The 24,918-nt window shown below is 37.4% G+C and overlaps 1 protein-coding gene and 1 long non-coding RNA gene across 15 annotated transcripts in view; one reads left to right on the top strand and one right to left on the bottom strand.

Annotated features, from left to right (window-relative positions):
- The window catches only part of camk2d2 (calcium/calmodulin-dependent protein kinase (CaM kinase) II delta 2), a 68,912-nt gene that overhangs the window by 30,491 nt on the left and 13,503 nt on the right, over positions 1-24,918 (top strand). For 7 of the 13 annotated variants that reach the window (XM_047364506.1, XM_047364503.1, XM_047364513.1 and 4 more), the window contains exons 3-13: positions 5,297-5,356; positions 5,888-5,942; positions 8,761-8,826; positions 9,373-9,445; positions 11,940-12,042; positions 13,900-13,983; positions 14,202-14,296; positions 19,493-19,615; positions 19,720-19,803; positions 20,049-20,091; positions 21,819-21,859. In XM_047364506.1, coding sequence (XP_047220462.1) covers positions 5,297-5,356; positions 5,888-5,942; positions 8,761-8,826; positions 9,373-9,445; positions 11,940-12,042; positions 13,900-13,983; positions 14,202-14,296; positions 19,493-19,615; positions 19,720-19,803; positions 20,049-20,091; positions 21,819-21,859 — 827 coding nt within the window. The remainder of the gene's footprint in view (positions 1-5,296; positions 5,357-5,887; positions 5,943-8,760; positions 8,827-9,372; positions 9,446-11,939; positions 12,043-13,899; positions 13,984-14,201; positions 14,297-19,492; positions 19,616-19,719; positions 19,804-20,048; positions 20,092-21,818; positions 21,860-24,918) is intronic. The other 6 variants (XM_047364514.1, XM_047364507.1, XM_047364505.1 and 3 more) reach the window with 2 other exon arrangements.
- Positions 40-11,872, bottom strand: LOC124867853. 2 transcript variants are annotated; one of them, XR_007038159.1, is made up of 6 exons: positions 10,308-11,872; positions 2,018-2,133; positions 1,535-1,696; positions 1,274-1,367; positions 1,098-1,194; positions 40-260 (listed from the first exon to the last, which is right to left on the bottom strand). It is a non-coding gene; the product is annotated as an uncharacterized LOC124867853 (long non-coding RNA). The 2 variants fall into 2 exon arrangements; XR_007038160.1 differs by having other exon boundaries at positions 2,040-2,133.

Here is a 24,918-nt window from a genome sequence, read left to right as displayed (position 1 = left end):
TATTTGTGACAGTTTGAGTTATTTATCCCATTTCAAAAGCAAACGACTCCAAATTAAAAGCTTGGATGATGATTACGCTCACAGAACTAGTTTTCTGCCATGCATTCTTTAGAGTTTGTTAGTTGCATGGGAACTCTCGGGATGTCTGCCATTTGCATGCAAGGCTGGTTCCACTGCAGAGGGGAACTGAAGGCCTGACGTTCTGATTGGTGCAGGAGTTGCTAGACAACAGATGTCCAGCCAGCTAGGAGGTGTACTACCTGTGGAGGACGGAGAGAAAAAGAGAGAGGGATGGGGGAGCAGAGTGAAAGTAAAGGTTGGAAAAGAGGAGGAGTGTGGCTTTCATATGACAGGCATTTGTAGTGTGCAGTTTGTTGGTAAGCACAGCAGCACATACTGCACAACATGACTGTGTGTGTGTGTGTGTGCTGCTAAGTTCATTTAAAGAAAAATGGATTGAAATACCTGAGAAATTCTTAATGTGTTGAGTGTGTTTTCCACAGGGTGCCTTAGACCAAGAAACTGAGAGCATTTGATAAAAGAGTTTTCTTCAGTTTTACAACTTAAATAATTAAAAATAACCAAAGACGCAAATCCTTAAGGAACAGAGAAAATACCAGTCACCTGGTTATGAAAACCGGACGTTAGGGCCAATACAACTGATCTCTGAAAATGTGTAGGTGAAAATAGTGTTGATATAGTTAGAATGAGAGAGACATTAAATAAGTACTTTTCAGAAAACATAGCGAGACCGAGAGAGAGATTAGTCACCTTGCTCTGGGGGTCCTCTTAATAAAGCACTGAGCTGTCCTTGTTTCAGGCTCTGCCTGTGCCTCTGTGCTCTTCTGTTTGTCTCTACAGCTGGCATTACAGTGATATAATTATATTTAAATGGACATGTCCTCATAGGCAAGATGACAACTCAGCAACACCACAAAGTAGCTGTATTAGACTCTATGTGCAGCAGTGAGCACAGGCCAGTTTAGAATAGACATGCCTCTTTTCCCACAAAATGATTTTCCTAAGGCATTATAAGAATGGTTTAGGATGTTTGAGGTGAGGTCATCTCAAAAGGTTTAAAGCAGTTAATGTCCTACCTGCAGTAGATAACTGTTTAGGTTATAAATCTAGATTTCTTCGTAGAAGCTAATGGTAATGGCTAGTCCGGAAGACAAGACCAAGGTGGACTTTAACCTTCAGAAAAAGAAATCAAATTTAAAAAATGTCATGGTGGGTCATGGAAACTCTATTTTATAAACCTATTAGCCCTCACCAGTTTTGCAATGGTCAGTATTGGCACTAAGGCCATTGGTTGTTCACAGGGTAAATGGAGGTGCGTCACCAACAATATCCGTCTGAAACATGAACTGAAAAGAAAACATATAAAGTGTTTCTTTGTCAGAGTGTCTACTTGAAAAATAAGATAGTATAAAAATCTGCAAAATAGTGTTCTCTAAAAAAGCTATAACATTTTGGTTTTTAAATCCCTTTTGTAATGTGATGGTGGATTAAATGTTCATTAAATAGCACTCACATGAACAACTGATGTTTTTGATATTAGAGTTGTTTTTGGATGGTAGAAGTCTGCTTTGGCCTTGGCCCCTCCGGGTCGTTGTAGCTGGTAGTTGTTAGCTTCAGCTTTCAGATCCAACTCATCTGGATTTGTACCTAATGAAGATGCCAAGACAGTCCTCCACTGCAGGTAAGATATTAACAGCTTATAATGTTCTTATAGAACCTCAACATACTGACATACAAGACTGAATTTCTAGAGCCAACTACAAAAAAGTTAAATTAGCTGTAAGGTGTCAATTTTAACCCCTAGCCATTTTAGTATGAAAACATCTGTTTTTAGGATGATTGGTAAACAGTTGTTTGTATATTTTTATGGTTTACATGTTTTAGATTGTGGGGGAAAAAAATCAAAATTTGGTACTTTTATGTTGTTTTGTCACTGCACAATTATTTACTCATGGTAAGGAAGGTAAACACGCAGCAGTTCTTGCAAGCCTCCTACGTTTTTGAAGTGTGGAGGTCACCTGCTGCTCTTTTTTTGTCTTTCTTTGGTTTTGTTGAGGTAAAATAATTCCACCAGATATAATAATACAGCCTCAATACCTCAGTCCGGATGTCCTGAGAAAGAACAGATGAAGAGCAGGAAATCAAGATTAACACAAGTTTAATTTGGTAAACAATAAGTCCAATGATTTCCAATGCATATTGAATACAAAAAGAATGATACAAAGAAAGAAAGATTTTACCAAAGAGCCCTTTGGGAGAAGACTCGGTCAGCAGCAAAGCGAGGCCGTATCACCGAGTGGTCTGTCTTACAATCAGTGTCAAAGCATTTATACCCTTACTTCAAAGTTTGAGGTTTGTTTACGAAGCCACAGGTCACTTAATGGAGTTTTCTATGTTCCCGTGTCCCCACTATAAATTAGTTACTCCTATGGCAGTACTTTATTGCCTATATTATGACTAACAGCTGGCATTTACTGCTCACAGCTGCTGGGAACATCCTGACCTGGGATTAACCCTTTCTCCAACCTGAAGCCTGCTGTGACCCCTGACGTCTCCCTCTCAGGCTCACAATACATGTTATATCTCAGTTTTATGGTTATACAGGTCCTTCTCAAAATATTAGCATATTGTGATAAAGTTCATTATTTTCCATAATGTCATAATGAAAATTTAACATTCATATATTTTAGATTCATTGCACACTAACTGAAATATTTCAGGTCTTTTATTGTCTTAATACGGATGATTTTGGCATACAGCTCATGAAAACCCAAAATTCCTATCTCACAAAATTAGTATATTATTAAAAGGGGCTCTATTCGAGCTATGAACCTAATCATCTGAATCAACGAGTTAACTCTAAACACCTGCAAAAGATTCCTGAGGCCTTTAAAACTCCCAGCCTGGTTCATCACTCAAAACCCCAATCATGGGTAAGACTGCCGACCTGACTGCTGTCCAGAAGGCCACTATTGACACCCTCAAGCAAGAGGGTAAGACTCAGAAAGAAATTTCTGAACGAATAGGCTGTTCCCAGAGTGCTGTATCAAGGCACCTCAGTGGGAAGTCTGTGGGAAGGAAAAAGTGTGGCAGAAAACGCTGCACAACGAGAAGAGGTGACCGGACCCTGAGGAAGATTGTGGAGAAGGGCCGATTCCAGACCTTGGGGGACCTGCGGAAGCAGTGGACTGAGTCTGGAGTAGAAACATCCAGAGCCACCGGGCACAGGCGTGTGCAGGAAATGGGCTACAGGTGCCGCATTCCCCAGACCTGGGCTACAGAGAAGCAGCACTGGACTGTTGCTCAGTGGTCCAAAGTACTTTTTTCGGATGAAAGCAAATTCTGCATGTCATTCGGAAATCAAGGTGCCAGAGTCTGGAGGAAGACTGGGGAGAAGGAAATGCCAAAATGCCAGACGTCCAGTGTCAAGTACCCACAGTCAGTGATGGTCTGGGGTGCCATGTCAGCTGCTGGTGTTGGTCCACTGTGTTTTATCAAGGGCAGGGTCAATGCAGCTAGCTATCAGGAGATTTTGGAGCACTTCATGCTTCCATCTGCTGAAAAGCTTTATGGAGATGAAGATTTCATTTTTCAGCACGACCTGGCACCTGCTCACAGTGCCAAAACCACTGGTAAATGGTTTACTGACCATGGTATCACTGTGCTCAATTGGCCTGCCAACTCTCCTGACCTGAACCCCATAGAGAATCTGTGGGATATTGTGAAGAGAACGTTGAGAGACTCAAGACCCAACACTCTGGATGAGCTAAAGGCCGCTATCGAAGCATCCTGGGCCTCCATAAGACCTCAGCAGTGCCACAGGCTGATTGCCTCCATGCCACGCCGCATTGAAGCAGTCATTTCTGCAAAAGGATTCCCGACCAAGTATTGAGTGCATAACTGTACATGATTATTTGAAGGTTGACGTTTTTTGTATTAAAAACACTTTTCTTTTATTGGTCGGATGAAATATGCTAATTTTGTGAGATAGGAATTTTGGGTTTTCATGAGCTGTATGCCAAAATCATCCGTATTAAGACAATAAAAGACCTGAAATATTTCAGTTAGTGTGCAATAAATCTAAAATATATGAATGTTAAATTTTCATCATTACATTATAGAAAATAATGAACTTTATCACAATATGCTAATTTTTTGAGAAGGACCTGTACATGCAAACTGAACTAATAGCATGAAAGTACATTAATTTAATTCTCAGCAGTTTCTCCTGGTTTTTGTGTCCTGGGGCGAAGTTGAAATCGGTCACTTTCAAAATCGTAGCATGTTACTCAACATGACGTCTGCTGTTCTGACTCAGAGACCAGTCAGTGGACTGGGATTTCTCTGACAGACACATTTGTGTGCTGCTTCATTTTCATAAAGTCAGATAAAATCAGTGTAATCACCCTGCAGAGAGATGTGAGAGTCTGCGTGGGTTGCCATATTTTGTTTGGGGCCGTGCTGCATCAAAGCAGTCACTTCTGTACTTTTTTTTTCCTGCTGGCATGGCATCATGTCTTATCACCTTATCAAAAGTTTTCTTTTATTTTTATTTGACACATGTTGTGAACAACACATGACCTTGAACATTTAAGCCTATTATCTGTTTTTTTTAAATAATGCTCACTAATTACTGCTGTAGGAATTTAGTGAGAAAAGGCAGAATATTTGGTATATTCTTATAGAGGCAGTCATTCAGTTCAATGAAGAAAAAAAAAAAAACTCTAAACAATAACACTAAAAAATAAAGCATAAAATCAAAATTTTAATATCATTACACTCTATATATAAAGTACCAGAACAATAACTCAATCTGAAGTTTTCATAATGCTGATCCAAATGAAACTGTCCAGAAAAAAAAGCTTAAAAACAACCTCTACATTTACATTAGCTATCATTCTGGGTATGTTTTTTTTTTTTCTAGGCTATTTGTCACGTTACATACCAGGGATGATTCTGAGCTTACTGTGCTCCTTCACTGAGCTGTTGTGTTGCCTGTTTGTGGCATGTAACCAAGCACATATCAGGTCACATTATTTCTGTCAAGCCTCTCAGCTCTGGAAAGCAAAAGAGCAGGCTGATTCAAAGCCAGCACGCGCAGCGGACTCAACATAAACATGCTGACAGTGACTTTAACACTGTCCTGTGTCCTACGCTGAGGCAAACCTGAGCCGCAGCCAGCTTCATGTTGGATTATTTATACAGCCAATCATCATGGTGCATGAGAAAGACTGTTAATGTCTGTTTGTTTGTGTCTCCTGTGCTTTTCTTTTAGATCATCAAAAGCTGGAGAGAGAGGCGAGGATTTGTCGTTTACTAAAGCACCCCAATATCGGTGAGTGCTAAGCATACGCCAGAACACACCCTTTTTATCCCCAGGTCTCTTGTGATAAATGCAATGGCTATTCATCCTTGAGGTACAGTTATGAGACAGCTGGTTTGGAAAAGAGGATAGTAAATTTGCGTGTTTGTGTATTTGTTTCTGTGAGTATCGAATGATAATGTGCCTGTGTAATCTTCCGGAAAGATACAGGAACCCACACTAAAAACTACTGACCTCTCGCACTCCTACCACCTCAATGCAGCTGATAGAAGCTGTCTCTCGTTTTTTCTGTTTTGTATCTTGATTGTCATAATTTTTCAACCTTGAGTTCAATATTTCAGATAATTTAGATTCATTTTATTGAGATGTGTGCAACCATTATAGCAGACAGTTTAATATAGTTGCTCCTCCTAAATTTGAAAAAGTCCTTTTCACAAACAGCTCCATCTTCAATACCTGAAATGCTTCTCTTATTTATTTTTTTTTAGTCATTCTTTGATTTCTTATGTGAGCTGATTTTGTTTTCTGAAATCTCCTCCACAGTAAGACTCCATGACAGCATATCAGAGGAGGGTTTCCACTATCTGGTGTTTGATCTGTAAGTAAAAGACTCCTGAATATCTGTCTCACTCACCAACCAGCACAGTCATGTTTTACACCCTTTTTTGGTTGAATGACGTTGAAAAGTCTTTTAGAGATACTGTTAAAGATATTGTTTTTGTTTGTTTTGGGGTCGAGTGACTGAATGAATCACTCGACCCCAATGACCCAAAGTTTCCCGTGCAGCATGGATTAAACTCATCAAACTTGATTCTGCAGTTATTACAGATTTTACATCTCTCTTGCATAATTGTCAGCAATAGTGTTGCTGTTGCCTCCTGGCTACCTTCCTCCTAATTCCAGTCCTGTCTTTCTATGAGTTATGGAGGAATGTCCAGTTTCAGGAAAGTCACTGTTTCTGTCTGGTAATTTCTCCAGTTATTAATGGCTACCTTCACACTTCCATAATATCTAAATATTGTTAATGTTACAAATGTAGTTTTTTTGTATTTGTCTCCTGACTGATAACAGTACAAAGATACTTTTAACATTTTAAATAACCACATTATTAACAAATGAGCTGGCATAAAACTTGGCAATTATCTGGCACTCAACAAAAAAAAGAAGTTAAGAATTGAAATGTACACAAGAAACAATACATGGAAAAGTGGGTGAGTTCACATGGGTGTAGTAAAATATAAAAAGCTAGATTTATTAATATATGAACTGTCAACTATTAAATGAATTCCTGTGTGAACTAGTAATGAGATGAACAAGCAGCTAGTTATCTCTATAAAGCCAAGGTACCTATCCCCTATTCTTTGGGCCACAAAGGTGCATGTAAGACAGGAATGACAGTGTGTTAGGTATTTGCAACTCTGTATGGTTATTAGTGCTAAATGATGGGCATAAGGTTGTTCATAATGCCTTTCTAAAATATTATATGCTATATAGGTCTGGGTCACTTAACAGCAATACACATTAATTGAGAATTATAATGCATTTTTGTGTGTCCAAAAGAGTCTATTTTTTTAAAAGAAAATGGAAGAGAAACAGAAAAGTGTAAGAAGGGGATTGCAGCTAGTTATCAGAAGGTTTTCTATTATTATTATAGTCTCTTTCATCAAACATTTCCATAATCCTACAAAGATGAGCCATTGTTTGGCTGCTTCTTGTCATTTATAACTAAGAAGTGGAGATGGTGATATCCCGCACTGTTGTGAGTTTTCAAAAAGAAAGCCGGCAGTGCAGGACCACAGCAGGTGTAATGCAGCTTTAATGCCAGCGAAGAGCATAAAATCTGCTGCAGAGTTTCCCCGTACCATCTTTCTCCAAACACTAAAGGCTGATGAACTCAGTGCAGCAATCCTGTCATTGGCAAGCAAATGCTTCAAATTTAAATTATACATCTCACCTTCTTACCCTTCCTGTCAGAAATTATTTCTGAACGAACTATCTGTCCATTATTACTAATTTACTCCCTTGATCTGTGAAGCCAGCTGGCACTAATATAAGTCAGCTGATGTGAGCCTGTGACTGCCTCTCTTGGCAAGTCAGAGGCATAACAGAGGCGGGCTGACCATTACCTCCTTGCCCCATTGGTCCTTTCACAAAACTCACGGAGCCGGCAACATGACACGTTAATTTTGCTTTGAAGTGTTTGGCGAAAGAAGCTTATGCCGATTATGCTGAGGCCTTTGCACAGTGACGCCTTGTTTTATTTTACATAAATGTGCATGGCATTGTACAGTACAGTGTGCATTGCACTTAAAGAGGCCCATGAGATAGTAAAGAGTAAGTAAAATTTGATTGGAGCAAATGTTCCCCCATTTTGTAAAATAGCGGCGCAAACTTATGTTTTTATTTCCCTTTTTATGACCCCAATTCTGATCACTCCCTGCAGTCAGCCCAAACCATTTTTAAGGTTTCTGTTTTTCCTATATACTTTTTAAAATTGCTCTTAGTTTCCTTCATTCTTCACCTTATACTTGGTTCAATCCAGCCCACTTCATGTGCCTTGGTTTAATTTATAAATAAGAGTAATTTTATCTCAATGAGACGAAGTCAGAAATTTACAGTCTTGGAGAAAAAAGGGAAAATGAGCCCAATCTAAACTGGGTTTTTGAATGAGACGTTTTATATTTTTCCAAATTTGCTCCCCCGTTTGATAACATAATCAGGCACCCATGGTCAGAGGCGTGTTTCCTTTTCAACAGCCGCACGATTATTATTTTTGAAAATTTGAATGCAAAAATTAAGAATTTCTATTACAAGATTTCACCGAAATACAATATTTTAAAGAAAAACACAATAAAACAAACAAAAAGACAGGGTGGGCAATCAAGGTGGTCAGGGCATGTAGATATATTTGTATCAACAACTTTATGGGTTTTTGAAACTAGGATATTCAGAGGACAAAAGCTCAAATGTTGACCCATATAAAGATGAGAAATTGCAGAGAGCCTCCTTTTCATTTATCTGTTTTATTATTGGATGTTGAGCTACAATATCATGTTCTTAATAATGAAAGCAAAAAGTAGCTGACCTGAATTTCCAAACAACAAATTATAGCCTAATTGAATACGTAAGGCATAATAAATCGGGCTGCAGCATCTAGGGCTTCCTTTGGTGGCTGTTTTGATCTCAAACAGTAACATCTGCTGGTAACTTCAGCAAAAAGCCAATACTTTTACTGGATTCATGTGAGACTTTCACCTCTCACTGCCTCTGAGAAACTGTGCTGCCTTCTCATGTTTAACTTTAGTGCTAAGCATGTCCAAACGAGTACAAACAAGGGGCAATGAAACGCTCTCCGTCAATTTGTAACGGGAAAGACAGGATCAGGACAAACTTATGTTGTCACTGTGTCCCTGCAGGGTGACAGGTGGAGAGCTGTTTGAGGACATCGTAGCCAGGGAGTACTACAGTGAAGCTGATGCCAGGTAGCACCCACGTCCCCTCAACACACATACACACACACACACACATACGCACAAACACACAAGCGCTTTCCAACAGATGCACTCTGCTGAGCATAGCAGTGATAATGCATCTATGTCTGCTACAGTAGGGAGGTGTATGTGTGCATGAGGCCGTGTTTGTGTGTTCACATATGGCTGTCTCAGAGGTACGGTACAGCTGCCTTCTCTCTGAGGCATTTCTTGGAGTTATTTATACGAATGATTAATGACATATAGCCTGCAGTATTAATCATGACCATCGTAGCTTACAGCCCAGGCTTCGTGCTTTGGAACTTAGTTTTCTTGCCACACAGCTTTGGTCTTATGATGTAGTTTCATAGATTTAATGTGATATAAAATGTCTTCTTGTCATTTGACCAGAGAGATAGCAGAATGTACATTGGTATAAAATTATGCCTTTACACTCCTCTTTCCATTACTTCTCTTCCTCTCCTATAATTCTCTACATCCATCTCTCTCTGTGGACTTTCCTTCCATTCACAATCCCTCTCACCTCTCTTTTCTCAGCCACTGCATACAGCAGATCCTGGAGAGTGTCCATCACTGCCACGTTAATGGAATTGTTCACAGGGATTTGAAGGTTTGTATGACTAAAGGCATTGCTGTAAACTAAGACAATATAAAGCAGAGGACAGCGTTTAAAAAGTTCTGTATTCATTGGTAGTGATTCAGCGTTCTGTGGTCTATGTCCAGTTTGTTGTTTTTTGCAAAGCTTTTAACCTGCGTCTACAATTTTAACCAATTCCCATTTCTCTTTAAGAACTGTGATACGTAACTATTCATAAGCAGCATTCAAAATACTTTTTTTCTACCTTTCCTGGCTGCGCAGATTAGGGCTGCACAATATATCACAAAATTATTATTGCAATATCACTGTACGCAATATGTACATCTCAAAGAACTGCCTGGGCTGCAATAAATATTAGGGTAAATATTCACATATCATGCTTTCAGGCACTCTATGCCTATAATATATTTGGTGGCATTTGTTTATCATGGCATTAAAAAGAGCAAAGAAGTGGTAAGGTGTCCAAGTCATTAAGAAACTGTAACTACATTGTTTTAGTGCCAAAACAAACAACGGATGTCCGGCTTTAGTGACTGATAACTAGACTACTCATCATTTGGGCTCTGTTTGCAATGAACCCAAACCAGAAAGTCAGTAACGCTTTTTAATATTTTGTTTTAAATTTTTCTAATATCATGCAGCCCTTGAGCAGACATACATTTTTTTATATATTTTGAAAAAAGGCAATGAAAAACTGTGTGTCAGAGAGCAGCGGCTGTAAAACAGGGTTCCACTGTTATTGTATGAAAAAAAGACTAAATAATTTGGAATTGACAGTTTAAATAGCCTTTAGATTCATATATTATTAATAGCACCATTAGCAGTACTAACAGTAAACTGCAGTCTCTATTCCTAATGGAATGTGGACCCTTACCTTAACTCTGAGATTTTCAGGCTGCCAACATTTCCAAATCCAGTTGTATAACGGACTGATGATGAAAGCTCAATATGATAAAACTCAGCAACTTTGACGTAATGTTGGTATATTGGTGTTATCTTTTGTAACAGGGTGTTATTAGGCTAAATATGTCTTTAGCCATGTCCTTGTTAGCCAATTCGGGCTAACAATTCTGTCAGTCTAACAGGGCAACAGCTTTACAGCTTCCTTTTGCACTTCAAAATAAGAGTCTCAAACAAGTGTTCTATGCCCCAAAATCTGATTACACCTCTATTTCTTACATATCTATAATTTCTTTAACTAATTTTAAGTCTTATTTTCTCATAAACATAATCTTCTCCAAAGTGTATTGTTGTCAGAAGGACCCTGTAGCACTTAAATATGGTGAGTTTACTGATTGGAAAACAATCAGATTTTTATGTTTTAGACCGTCCGGTCAGCGTCAGGGTCAATCAAACTTAATTTTAAACAATCAGTGCATCTTTATTCATCACCATTTCTCCCTCTGCTTCTTTCAAAAAAATCTTCATATTTACTTGCTACTTATTCCAAGGTCAAGGATCTTCTTCTCAATGCTAACTCATATTCTATTGGGCATCGCAGTAAGATATATATATATATATTGTACAGATTTGGTATGATTGTGTAGTAGAGTAGTGATAGGAGCAAAAGTAATTAAGGATCAGCATGGTTAGAATGAAGTCTGGCATGATAAAAATTTTATCTGGAGGAAAACAAATTAGACATTATTGTCACTTGTAAGATTTTCAATCTCTTGACTTTGTTGGAAAAGACACCCTTTGCTGAAATCATGTGAAGCTATTAGGGGTCTCAGGGTTTTCTTCACTTTCATGTAAATCATGTGTTGATGTGAGTGCCTGTGCCCGGTAAGCTGTATGTCTGCTATGAACCGCCAGCGTTGCAGGCTGTTTGGAGTCCTTAAATGTTAACAAATGTATTATTCATTAGAGTACACTGTCTCTCTGGCCTTAGATTGGCAAAGATCTTTCTGCTCTTCTGTATGTGTGTGACTGTGTGTTTCTAAGAAAGCATGTGTATATGTGCTTGCTGTGGGCTCATAAATATCTTTGATTCTGCTAAACTGTGCCAGTATCCTCTCTCTCTCTCTCTCTCTCTCTCTCTCTATATATATATATATATATATATATATATATGTGGCTGAGTCACATGTTCTCACGCCTTTTATTACCCAACTCCTTTACCTGTAGCTTTCTTTCCTCACTGTGGGTTTTACTCCCACTCATGGATTTTATTAGTATATGTGTTATAGACCAGAACACTCGCTCTCTACCAAGCCTCTCTTTCTTTATCCACGAGGCTCAGAAGGCAGTCCATAGTCCCAGCACAAAAAGTGTCCATGGTCACCTTGACAGTCAGTTCTGTGCCCATTTGTGTCTCTGTCATCTGTGTGGCAGAAAGGGAGTTGACGCAGACACTGATTTAAGAGCAGTTTAGTGTCACTAAGACCTAATAACTTTGATTAGGCATTGGTTTGGCTAATCTGATTTTAGATCTGTGTCTGTGGGCAGCATGATCCCTGAGCATCTGACCTCTCACCTCTAACCTGTTTGACTCCGCCCCCCCCAGCCTGAGAACCTTCTGTTGGCCAGTAAGCTGAAGGGGGCGGCGGTCAAGTTGGCTGACTTTGGGCTGGCTATCGAGGTACAGGGGGACCAACAGGCATGGTTTGGTGAGTATTCGTTCATCGGTTTCTCCAATCTCAGTTGATCAATGATGCAACTATATTGTCTATCAATTGTTGATTTTAGGAGTTCATAGAATTCTTTAAATGATTACAAGTCAAAGTCTAACACAGGAAAAAGGTACAAGTACATGAAAATTCCCAATGTCATCGCAATGTCATCCCAGGGTAGAGATGGACATGAGTCAGACACTTGGTCTCGAGTTAATTTTAAGTCACAAAAATAAAGTCTTGTGACTTGTCCTAGACATTTGCTCTAAGGACTTGAGACTTGAACAAGACTCAAAGTCAGAGACTCGAGTTTCATGAACAACTGTTATCTCCTGTGATCAGGGGCAAAAGTGAGCCTGCATGTAAATCACAGACTACAGCTCTGACAAAGATATAAAAATTTCACTTCGATTTATTAGTCAGTGAAATTTGCAGGTCATGATCCAAAAATTGATAATAACAATATGTTCATTTTAGCTGTAGCTTTATTAAAATTAGTTTTTATTCCCCAACTGAATGCAGTAATAAATCATCCCTTGTCATTCTGCATCATTTAACAAAACTTAACCCCAATTGTATCTTTGTGCTGTTAAACTTGTGTCATTCAAAAAGTAAATCAAAATAAAAGTATTTCCTGTTATACTGTATTATTTCTAATAAACTTACTACATCACTCTATATTTGTCTAGAAATGTATAGCATACTTTGGAAACTTTTATTATTTAGATGTTATTTTAAATGTGGTTTAGAACGTGGTTTCCTAATAATCTTCTAAATACTGACTCCAGAGTAAGGAAAAGAATAGCCTCCAAACCAAATATAAACCATTCACTGTATAGAAAATAAGTGGACAATCTGAACACAGGGATAATAAGGTTTTAACTATGTCAATACAAAGACAATTATAGTTCTTCAAAATAAAAGCATTTAGTGTTTGATTTACTAATAAATTGAAATTAGAAGGTGTTAACCTATGTCTACAATTCCCTGCAGTGTCCACCTAAACATGGCAATATTTGTTTCCTGACATTAATTATTTTTTTGATTTAATTTGAAAATCTCAAAGGAGAATCTCTGACTATCAATTCATGACTTTAAGCTCAAGCACAGTTTGGTTATGGAGTAGAACAATTGACCATGAGGTCCACCTCTGAATGACCTCAAAAGAGGTTTTGGAGTGGCTTAGTCAAAGTCCAGGCTTAAATTTGTTTTGGATTCTGTGGCATGACCTCAAGCAGGTGATTCCTGTACAAATGCTTGTTGCCACCAAGGGTTTATTCATTTAGGAATCAGTTGCTTTTTCACATAAGGCCAAGTTGGTTTGGCTATCTTTTTCCCTTAGTAAATACAATCATCATTTGAAAATTGTACCTTGTATTTCCTCTGGTATATTAAAACTTGTACACTGTCTATGCAGCAGAACCATTGAATAGAAGAAAATAACAAACTTCTTTTAACATTTTAAAAAGTTGACTTTTACAGTCTCCTCTTTTGAAAAGGTTTTTCTTTTTTATTTACACAATCTAACTAAACAGTCTTCTGAACTAGTCTTCAGGAATCTAAAGACAGAGCCTATTGTTCATTTCACAAGAACACATCTGACCTAAGTTTCCCAGGAATCCAAACCCAGGAATCCAAATTTTATGTTTTTTGATCCAAGTCATCATCATCCAACAAAAGCAAGGCTCTAGCGAAAGCTTTAAGTAAACTTTCCACAACAGATGTCTTTAATCAGTCAATTTTCCCACAATGCAATTAGGCAAATCATTCTCATGATGTTTTCAATAGCAAAGAAGAAATTCACTTAATGTCCCAGTCCCGTCACATCTCCCTCTCTACCTCTTACTGTTGCAGGTTTTGCCGGCACCCCTGGGTACTTATCCCCAGAGGTTTTGAGGAAAGACCCCTATGGGAAACCAGTTGATATGTGGGCCTGTGGTAAAGAAGTTTCAGATGTTTTCCTTTTTACTCATAAATAAATTTGATGCTGCATATCAAATCATTACCAGTGGTCTTTTGTTGTGATGCAACACTATAGTTTATTTTTTTCATATTTTGTTTGCAGTGTTAATTTTGTTTGTATAGTTTCTAAATAAAACTCACCGTTAAGAATATAACCCTTATCATGGTTTTTATTCACATGTGACCTCTTTTAGGTGTGATTTTGTACATCCTGCTGGTGGGCTACCCTCCATTTTGGGATGAAGATCAACATCGCCTCTACCAACAAATCAAGGCAGGGGCCTATGATGTAAGTGTCCACAAATATACATACCGTACTACAGGCTGTAACCGGAAAATCAAATGTGACCACAAATCTGTTGTATAAATTTCTTAGTACATACCAAAGGTTGCGCTAGACCTTTTTGTTGTCTGTCATTTTGACAGGGTCATAATCTATTTTTACCCATAACTTAATTTTTTTAAAGTGCTAATAATTAAAAAATCAATAGCATTTATTTTCTTTAATTTAATTAATATTCAGTCAAAATAAGCTGAACAGAGAATCCACATCAAGCAGATGAATACATATAACTTTTTCTCCGCAGTGACAAACAACACTCACTGCAGTTTGGGTAACTACATATACACAATGAAATTAAACGATTGCACTTAAAATATGAGCAGATCACCTGCTGTGGCCTGAATGCACAGTCTCACAACTTCCTTCTGGTCAACATCGACCTGAATCGGGCAGCTGCTTGTGCATTATCAAATGTCTCGAGTGAGATTGCTGCAGAGGCTACTGTCATGAGGTTTTGGACTTTTGCCTTGGACAGACAACTTCTTGTGATTGATTTGATTTTGTTCTGGAGGCTGAATCCACACTCCACGCCACTCTAGAGACAGGAATTACCAGCACCACTTCAGTTAGAGTTTTGAAATTTCTCCAAATGAATTGATTAGACGTCTGCAAGACTCTGAACGAGGGGTTTCCTGATCCCGGCAAGCACTCTGCTTCAGCAACCCCTTTGGAACAAACAACTAATAAATATACTAACTCGCCACCAAGTGGTCAGGGGTGTGAATTGCAATCTGTCAAAATGACATGGCCTTCAGATTTTTTTCACCGTTTAAAAAAAAGCAGTCAAAAACGGAAAATATTCTGTTAACTTGGCCCTTGGAACATACTGATGTGCTTATAATTCACTGCCTATAATCAAAATAGATTATTGCAGTGTTTTACAAGTTCAAATTTAAGAGTTCAGAGTTCTGTTCACACAGGTAAAACTCTAATTAATCCATGTTTGTTAAAATATTCTGAAGTAAATTCAGAGCTTAAAATCAAAATAATTTTTTTTTTAACAATGACATGTTGCGTTACAAAAATGTTTTTAATGGTTTACTTACATCTTGTAGTTTTCATAATTAGTACATCATCACAAAACATTTGTGCGTGGCAGTTTTGACAGCCATCTTGGTTTTAGTCTTTGTCTTTTGGGCGAAAATGCTTTTTAGTTTTAGTCATTTTTATATGTGATAGTTTTAGTCCAGTTTTAGATCAACAAAAACTAAAAGGTTTTTGTCTAGTTTTAGTCAGTTTTACATGACTGCCACCACTGAAGCCCTCTGATCTTTTTTTGATGGGGAATGGCCAAAATTATTATGTATCTGCACTGCTGAGTTTCTTTGTTTTTTGGATGTGTGTGTGTGTGTGTGTGTGTGTATCTCCCCCCACCACAAAATAAACAGCTCATAGTTGGGGCTACATGAGGTCACTTGTGTCTTTTAGCCTAAAGCAGCAGACTCTTCTTATGATAACAAAGCACATATAATTCAACCTGTTTAATATATCGCAACATGCTGACAATAAACAAAAACTCAAAGAGATTACAACACAGTCACAGAATATAAACATGGCTGAACATGCTGCTAATGTTACAGAGGCCAAGTGTGCTGTTCATTTAGACACATGGGGAACAGCATCAGGTCTGAAATGCTACCTTTCCCTCCATGTTTCAAACAGTCACTCAAACATGGGTCATTATGACAAGGCATGACACTTACTGCCTGGCCAAAAATCATTGCAGGTTCTATACATAACAGTAACACATAAGTTAATGAATTGACTTTAGAGCCACCCTCTCAATACAATACATTCCGGTTTTTCTTTTTAGGATGGAACATATTTAAAGTATGTCCATAGATCCTTTCATGGGTACCGACCACCAAGTTTCTTTGTAGTATGTGCTGTGGCCGTTATGGCCAATTAATGAATTAAAAAAGTGATGGTGTTAGTGGGTGTGACCAAACTAGGATGGGATGTAGCAGAATCTGATACTTTTTAGCTTTTGACTGACAGATTACATGCACAATAGACAGAAATATCATACATTTTGAAAGTCTGACAGACCACCCACCATTTTTGGCTGGTCAACAAAAACTCACACACATCTCGTCAGGTTTAGCTTGTCATCGTCTCGTTATCGTCATGAAAAAACGGGGCGTCAATGAAATAATTTTGTCATCTTCATTGATGACGTAAACAACACTGGTGTGTGTGCCAGCTTTGTTTCTTTTATGTTTTATGGTGTCACATTTCCTATATCTCAATATTGCCGCAGTTACAATAAAAATACTCAAATTCAATGCAACACATTTGCAGTCACTTTCAAAAGTACTGAAAGATTGATGCTCTACAGTGATAAAATCCTAACTAAACCTTGAGCCAGGCTGCATGGTGGTGCAATTCTTAGCACTATTACCTTTCTGCAAGAAGGTCTTATAAGTTCAAAGCCTAGCTAGGGCTTTTCCTAATTTTCTTTTTAAGCATTCAGGGTTCCGTTGGGGCTCTCCGGCTTCCTCCCACAGTGCAAAACTTAGCATTTTAGCTGAATTAGTCACTCCAAAAAGTCCTTAGATATGAGTAAGTGTGTCATTGGTTGTTTGTCCTGTGGGTCTCTGTGGTTGCCTTTGATGGACCGGCGAACTTGTCCAGGGTGCACCCTTCTTCTCATTCAATAACCGCTAAAGATAAACACCAGCTAATCACTACCCTGTGTGATTTAATTGGATATAGAAAATAGAATTACACATTGAATGAAACCCTGAACCTTCAATCTGAATTGTAAAGTCTGAAGCATAAATTTGCTTTTGGCAAATACGTGTCTTTGTGGGGACTGGTGATTTCTTAAATGAGTAATAACTGTTCTCTGAAGAGACTAGTCATTTGATGAGTATCTAGTCTCCATAGCTAAGCAAGCAAACTGTTCACCTATGAGTGTTACAGTCTGACTGCCTGTCACACACAGCAAACACCACTGCCCTGAATGGAGAAACATTTGTTGTTGCATTATGTTTTTATGCAAGAAATTGCGGAGTAAATAAAAAAATTATTTTCTTGCGGTTATGCACCTGAACAATGGGGAAACTCCTCCATTATTCAGTAGTGGAGCAAACATACATTGGCTTGCGAAAGTACAGTATTATGTCAGTTATTTAGACTTACATTCAGAAACTTTTACTTTACATCTACAACCTGTTATATTGTTGGGATTTTATGTTATAGTTTGACACATTTATTGCATACTTTAGTGGAGGAAAAGAAATGCAGTACATTATTTTATTTTTTACCCAAAAAATCAATTATGCCGTACATTTCTGTTCACTGGCCCATTTGTGGTACCCTTGAATAAAATCCAGTATAACCAACCACAAGTTACCAACCAAAATAAGAGTCCAACTGTATGTATTTTGTGTTAGGTTCCCCACTTCTTGATGCAAAAATCCGATTCGTCCTTGTAATCAGACACATTTATTGAGTCTTTAATAATTCTCATGTTACTTTTGCCCCCTAAATTAAAAATAATAAAAAATAATTGCTAATGGTTTTTCTACTGAGTTGGTTCCGTCAATCTAATTATATGTTTTTGAAATGAAAAATGACTTGCCATTTAAGCTGGTTGCCCAGATATGCCTATTTTCTATTCACGGCTCCACTCCGCTCTACCTCGCTCTACTCCGCACAAAACCTGTAGGGCTTCCATTGACACACTGAGGCTGGAGTTATGGCTTGAAGCTCTGCCTCCAACCATCAGCATTGTGCGCTGTGCCGCTATCAACAGTTATTGTTTTATAGTTCGGTGTGAGCCTTTTCCTATCTTTTTATTGATGTAGAGGTGCTGGAGAGGAGGAGTTTGATGGAGACCATTCCGCACCATGAGTTGAGTGTGTATTCTGTTTAGTGACCTCCACTGTTTGTTCTGTGCATAATACCATAGGAACTGTAGTTCTGCTTTGAGCAGCAGCTGAAGTGCAAGTTTAGCTGAAATGTGTCTTCACTCAGTCTCACCTACATTGCTTATCACAATATGTTAGTAATTGCTACTTAGTTTTTTGAGCTCTTCCTGGTACGGTGGTGTATGATAAAATCTGTGTCTTGTAATTCTCTCAGCTACATTGACAAACACTTTCTCATGCCGCTGACATAAGGCTGACCACACTCATGGCCAATCATCACATTTCAACCCTGCTTAGTCTTGATGGGTCCTGCTGACAAGCAGGTACCAACAAAACCAGTACTGGGCTGGAAAAGCTAATAATGGAAACAGTTGCAAAACAAACTGAGTGGAGGTGAGCCGGCTAAAGTAAGCCCATGGGAAAAGGAGCAATAGAGTGCAGCGATGGAGAGGAAATGTAAAGGAACCAAAGCTAAGGTTTTAACCTTCCTTCATCTCTCGTACTGACTGTGAATCAGACAGAACTCAGTAAAATTCTGACATTACAATTCTGCAAGAAAACCTAAAATTCAGTGTCTCGGATCATTATAATATATATATATATACATATATATATATATATATATACAACACTGATGACACTAAATGGTTGCCTGGCTGCCTCTGAGCCTATGATTAGTCGTCCATCCGACTTCTCATAAACTTTATGATGACGAAACTTGCCCACTCAGAAGAATGATGCAATTGGTGGATTTTTCTGTAATTTGGAACAGATCTTATATATAAATAGAAGTGTGATGTCCCCTTATGAATTTTATGGAGACCATCAGTCGCAGACCCTATGATGACTTTTGCTATGACAACTGAGGTGGATGAATTCTAGTTGTCTTCAAATAAAACTGGAAATCCCAACATTAACTGAGTAGCTGGTTTCAGTTCTTGTAATTCTTTAGCAAAATATATATAATTCAGATATAAACATGACATTTTAATTTAGATTATGATGTCCATTCAAAAACAAATTTTAAAATTTAATAGGCCCTGAGAGCTGACTGAGAGGGCCCTGATTGTTGGCCTCTGGTGCTCATACATTCTGGCTTTTGGACATAAACAGATAATTTGCAATTTTTACATCAAGATATGCAATCAGAACTTCAGATAGTATGTCTCTATCTTATCCAGACTGTTGTATTGTTCCAAAAAGTGTCACCAGTGGGCTATATTTTGTGGTGGATACATCGGCTTTGAACTCTCCTGTTTTTTTACAGTTCCCATCCCCGGAGTGGGACACCGTAACTCCTGAAGCCAAAGATCTCATTAATAAGATGCTAACGATCAACCCTAGTAAGCGCATCACTGCTGCAGAGGCCCTCAAACACCCCTGGATCTGCGTATGTTACAAACGCTAACACATGAACAAATGAAAATTACACATCGTGATTCAGTTGTCCTCACCTCCTTCTAACTCTTCAAACTTTTTCTCTACTTCTTGCAGCAACGGTCCACTGTAGCCTCCATGATGCACAGGCAGGAGACTGTGGAGTGCCTGAAGAAATTTAATGCCAGGAGAAAGCTCAAGGTGATACTTCAGTCAATCGGTCATGTTTCTATTTATGCTGGGTAATTAATCTGCGCGTTTCTCCCCAGTCTCTCCCAAGATATCTCACAGTAACCTCAAAATGATGACTTGTCTGCAAATCCCCCATGCTGCACTGTTGCTTAGCATTTCCTCTCTTGCTGCGACCTCCTAATCAATCTTCCTTCCTATCTTCTTTTTTGCCCATTGCCATTTCCTTCTTTTGTCCTTCTCTTTTGTATTGGCAGGGAGCAATATTGACCACTTTGCTGGTCACAAGAAACTTCTCAGGTATGTTTTTCTCAGCCTGGTGCCCAAGAATTGGTTTCTAACATGTATCCAAGACATTAGACATATTTACTCCAACAAGGCTAGTTGTTAGAGAAAGTTGGCCTTTCGCGCACATGGTGGTAATTTTTCTATAAAATGTATGTTTGTTATTGATTCACTAAAGCGCCATTGAAGTTTTTTACTTTAATGCATGCTAGAGTTGGAATTTAATGTTTCTCTATGGAGCAAAGATGATTTTAATGTAAACAGGCCAGTAGTAAATAGATTTATCTCCCTTCATCTTGTCATTTTTCTGCTTTTTCATATTCTCTCTCGCATGTATTTCGTTTGACCTGTCACTAATATTCTGGGTTTTATTGATCCACTTTCACTTCCTACTTTTTACAGTAAATTGCATCAGCACATTTGGGTCTCTTTTTATATTCATCGTTTTCAATTTTATTTCCTTTTCTGTGTTTGGATTGTGGTATCCATTTGAGGTAAGATGTTTGGGATGATGAGGAAATGTGTGAGGATGGATCCAACCAATAAGTTTTTGATGTTTAGACCTTCCTATCCTAATAGCCTGTAAAGCATGCAAGGAGACCATTCTTTTGCTTTTCTTTTTTTTCGTTTTTCAAAACATCTCTGTTGAACTTGGAACAATGACATTTTTTAAAGTTATGCTGTATTGTAGAACAGTATACGGTATGCATTTTGAAATGCGTGTAACAGTACAAACTAAAAAAAGGAGTAAAAATATCTCTCAAGTAGAGAGGTTTTATCTAATAGGTGCACCGATCAGAGATATGTGGACAGATTATGATCCTTAGTTTTGTAAATATCTGACCTGCCGATACTGATTTAAAAAAAAAAAAATAATAATAATTTTGATTTCTCTTTATAGGCTATAATTACTATTTTTCAATGGATCTCTTTCTAGTATTCTTGCAGTGAATGGTCACTAATTTAAAGCTTTTCACTAATATTTTACAATAAACAAAAATTTATCACAGATTTGACATTTTTAGCAAAAGGTGATTAGCATAATTTGCACAATTAGCATAACGAACCATAAACATAAGTCTCTCTCTATATATTCCCCTGAGAATGTAGACACTTACCTTGACTCAGGTATTTCCAAAGGGTTGACATTTATGAAGCTACCATGTTCCCTAACAGAGAGAAGTTGAAAAGCTCAAAAGAATGAGAGCTTTGTTGAATGTTGCTAAAAAATGTTTAGCCATATTGCTATCTGCTGAAGCCAGCTTAGGGCTAATTCGTTCGTTTAGTAGCTTGACAAAACTTACGTGGTTACGTGTTAGGATTTGTGGTTACTAAAGAAAAAAATGCAGGATCATTTACTTTACAATAAGCCAGTTGCCAGATGTCTCGGTGCATTTCTACTATGAAATGTACAGGGTTCTTTTGCATGTGTATGTCAGTTTAAGAATGTGGAGGTATGTTACAGCTTGGTAAATCCTCCATTTTTTACCTGAACTACATACACCCAGTTACAACCTTCCCTTCAGTCCCTTATATATGAATAAGTATGTCGTAGGATAATTGCCTTGCATAAGTGATAATGCTGTTAGAAGGATTTTGTAATAACTATAGATCTTGTAGTTGTATTTGCACATGTAGATTAAAGTTAAGAACTGTTAATATGCCTGCTGCATGTTAGTGAAGCCTCAGCTACAGGACTGTTTATGAATCCTCATGCTGACATCTTCTCTTGGCTCCTGCAGCAGCCAAAAGTTTGCTCAACAAGAAATCAGATGGTGTTAAGGTAAGTTGATGAGGCCAGTGGCCATTTTTGTCCTTGCATATTTTTGAATGGAATGTTGAATATTGCTGGGGCCTTTTGGTTTTAATTATGCATTGTGCATTTAATCACGTAATTCTGACGGTCAGTGTGAGTTATGAAAAATGCTTTTGGTTTTTAAGGCTTGATGTAGATCATATAAAGTATCTGAGTTTTATGATTAGTCTAATTAGTTCTATATTTATCTTTTTCTATGTATGTTTACAAAATTTACCATTTTGCATGTGTTTGCTAGTCCTTATACCCAATCCAAGACATGGAGATGCATGTGCTGGCATCAGTGCAAGTTTTATTGTTTTTATTAAGAGTTTGCCTTCTATAAATCTTTTTTTATACAAATGGGTATTTAGTTTATTTTAAATTGGTGCTCTCTTGTTATGCTTCAAAATTGGGTCACTGTGTTTGGCACTTAGGTTGTTCTCACACTGTTTCTGAACATGTATGCTAGTTTATCTAAAAACACCTTTTAATTAAGTTCAAACATGATTAAACGAAGCACGTTTTGTGAAACATCCTGTCCTATAATCACATGTAGTGTCTATTTTAGTAATGATCTGGTCTTAAATAAATTGTGGACTTGGATGAAGGGTACAAAATTTACAGTGCACTGTGTAGAAGCTGAGAAAGTTTTATTTTTTATTTTTGCATACTTAATTATTGGGCATCTCAGGCTAAAAGTTCAAAGTTCTGTACACAATCAGCGACTGCCCCTAAGTGTTTAAACATTTGAGCTGAATTATTCAGGAAATAGGTTGGGCTGCTCTGCTGTTGGAGTTACTTTAAGCTTTTGGCGTCTTGAGGTGACCGAGTCTTCAGTATTTTAGAAAGAGCATGTGCATAGCTTAGCACGAGATTAAAAAACATTATTATTGTGTCATTGCTGCAAAAATTATATATTGCATATTTCTAAGTTGGCTCTTATGCCAAGGAGTTCTTTGTCAAAAATAATTTGTGGCCTCTGAAATCCCTGCCTCTCTGGGAGAACTGCAATGGAACACACATGCATTTTGCAGAGCTGTTCACACTTCTCAGACTAGCTAATATTGCTTATTAGGACCTGCAGTATCTTTAATTTCTGTAAAACTTTATCTGCATATGCATTACATCACTTTTTCACATTTCTTTTGCATTTTAAATCCAATTTTGGTAAAATATTGTCAGACTGATACTATATACTATATTTTTGTTTATCTGAGGTTATGTTTCCTTTATTGAGAAACTATTGAATGTCAGATAATTAATTTTTTTCCCACTGACAAATCAGTTTTTAGAACTGAACGAGGAAACATTCAGCTTTTATTATAACTGTATGTTAGTGAGAAACCTCTACAGTATTAAAGATACGTCCAGTTAGTTTGTATTCTGACGAACAGATTAAAAAATAGAAGCTCTTCAAAACCCATGTGTTTCTAAGAAAACTCTGGGCTAAATTATCATGTTTCCTTTTTTCACGTGAAATTGCAAAATTCTCCCTAAGGAGAATTAGGCTATTATTACCGCTCCGTGTTTGTCATCCATCATTCTCTTTATTGGCTAGTAGACATCAAGCAGTCGTGTCTGTGGAATAATAACGTTGAAGAGTGACTAAAAGTATGTTTTTTTATTTATAATGTCAAAAATCCAGTATTCTCCTAATGTTTTCATGAAAATCATCTGGAGTTGAATGAAAATGGTACACATTTAACACATGTATTACATCATGTTAGTGTTTTTGTTTAATTGGGCAACTTGAAGAGGAAAAAGTCAGTTTCTGAATTTAAACTTGTGTAGTACAAAAACAAAATGAAGTTGCATATTTTTAGTGACAGAAAGTCATACATTAACAAAACAATTGAGCCTATTGTTAACCTGATTGCATTTATTAAAAATTCTCATTTAATAAAGCATAGGTGTTTCTTACTTAAACGCAATAAATGTTTTTTTTTTGTTTTTTTTCAAACCAAAATAAAAGATTAATTTGCTCTTTTTAGTATAGGCAGGCCTGGATTCCCCTGTTTGTCTAATATATCACAAATGAGAACTGGGCAGTGTGAATAAATAAACTTATTTTTCTTATCATCCACAATCCAGGATTTAAATAAAATTGTTAAATAAAAAAAAATGTTGCTCTTGAAATACTTAGATTTTTTTTCTTTGCTTCAGTTCAAGTCAGTTTGATTGACTTGTTTTCCAGCTACATATGACATGTAGCTTTCCACTAAACGTCTCCCTATCCCATTACCCCAGCCTCATGCATAGGTGCATTTCTTATGCTGTGTTTGATTTTTCTTTAAAAATCTGAACTTTTACCGTTTCCTATTGCAAGCAAGAAAACCTATGGGATTTATTAATTGCAATGCTCAAGGACCAGGCCTAATTCCAATTAGCAATAGAAACTAATAGCAATGTATTTTTCCAGGTTTTATGCATTCACTGTGGCAATTTGTATACTGAGTGTAGGGAAGCACTCAAATCTTAAATGTAATCTACATTAGTGTCGTTTTGCAGGGAGCTTTAACTCAGCCTAATAGGGCTGCAGGTTGAGTCTGAAAAAATTCTTATCCATGCCAGTGGTTGAGAAGTATTCAAACCTTGGTAGGTTTTTTGTTTCAATCTGTTTACCTGAATGCCTAACGTGATAAGAAATGGTTAAATAGTACATTTAAACTTTTAGCAGATGTGCAGTAGAGTGAGTGCTACTGATTTAGTAAGATACAAACCATCAGAAGCATTAAAGTAATTACAGTAAAAATACAAATGAATTGAAGGACATCAACTATCTCTACTATAATTTGCTTGTCAGCCATTTTGAATTTTGGGTTAGCAAGAATGCTCTAATTTTTCCACTCTGAATTCTAACTTAGTTTGAATTCTTGTCTTTTTTATATTAGGATCTTGGAAAATTTTAAATCAGAGTAGAGATATAATGCAGCATTATGTCCTGTGTAATATCTGTACTCCCCTTGTTTATTTTGGTCTTAGTTGTTATCAGCGTATAGTAAGGTGGGTATGTCTTTGGACAGATGAGTTGGGTTGATCACTTT

This window comes from Girardinichthys multiradiatus, chromosome 5 (assembly GCF_021462225.1).
Source record: "Girardinichthys multiradiatus isolate DD_20200921_A chromosome 5, DD_fGirMul_XY1, whole genome shotgun sequence".
In the NCBI taxonomy this organism is placed as follows: Eukaryota; Metazoa; Chordata; class Actinopteri; order Cyprinodontiformes; family Goodeidae; genus Girardinichthys; species Girardinichthys multiradiatus.
The sequence above is the reverse complement of the archived record's forward strand: the minus strand, read 5'-3'. Positions and strand labels throughout refer to the sequence as shown.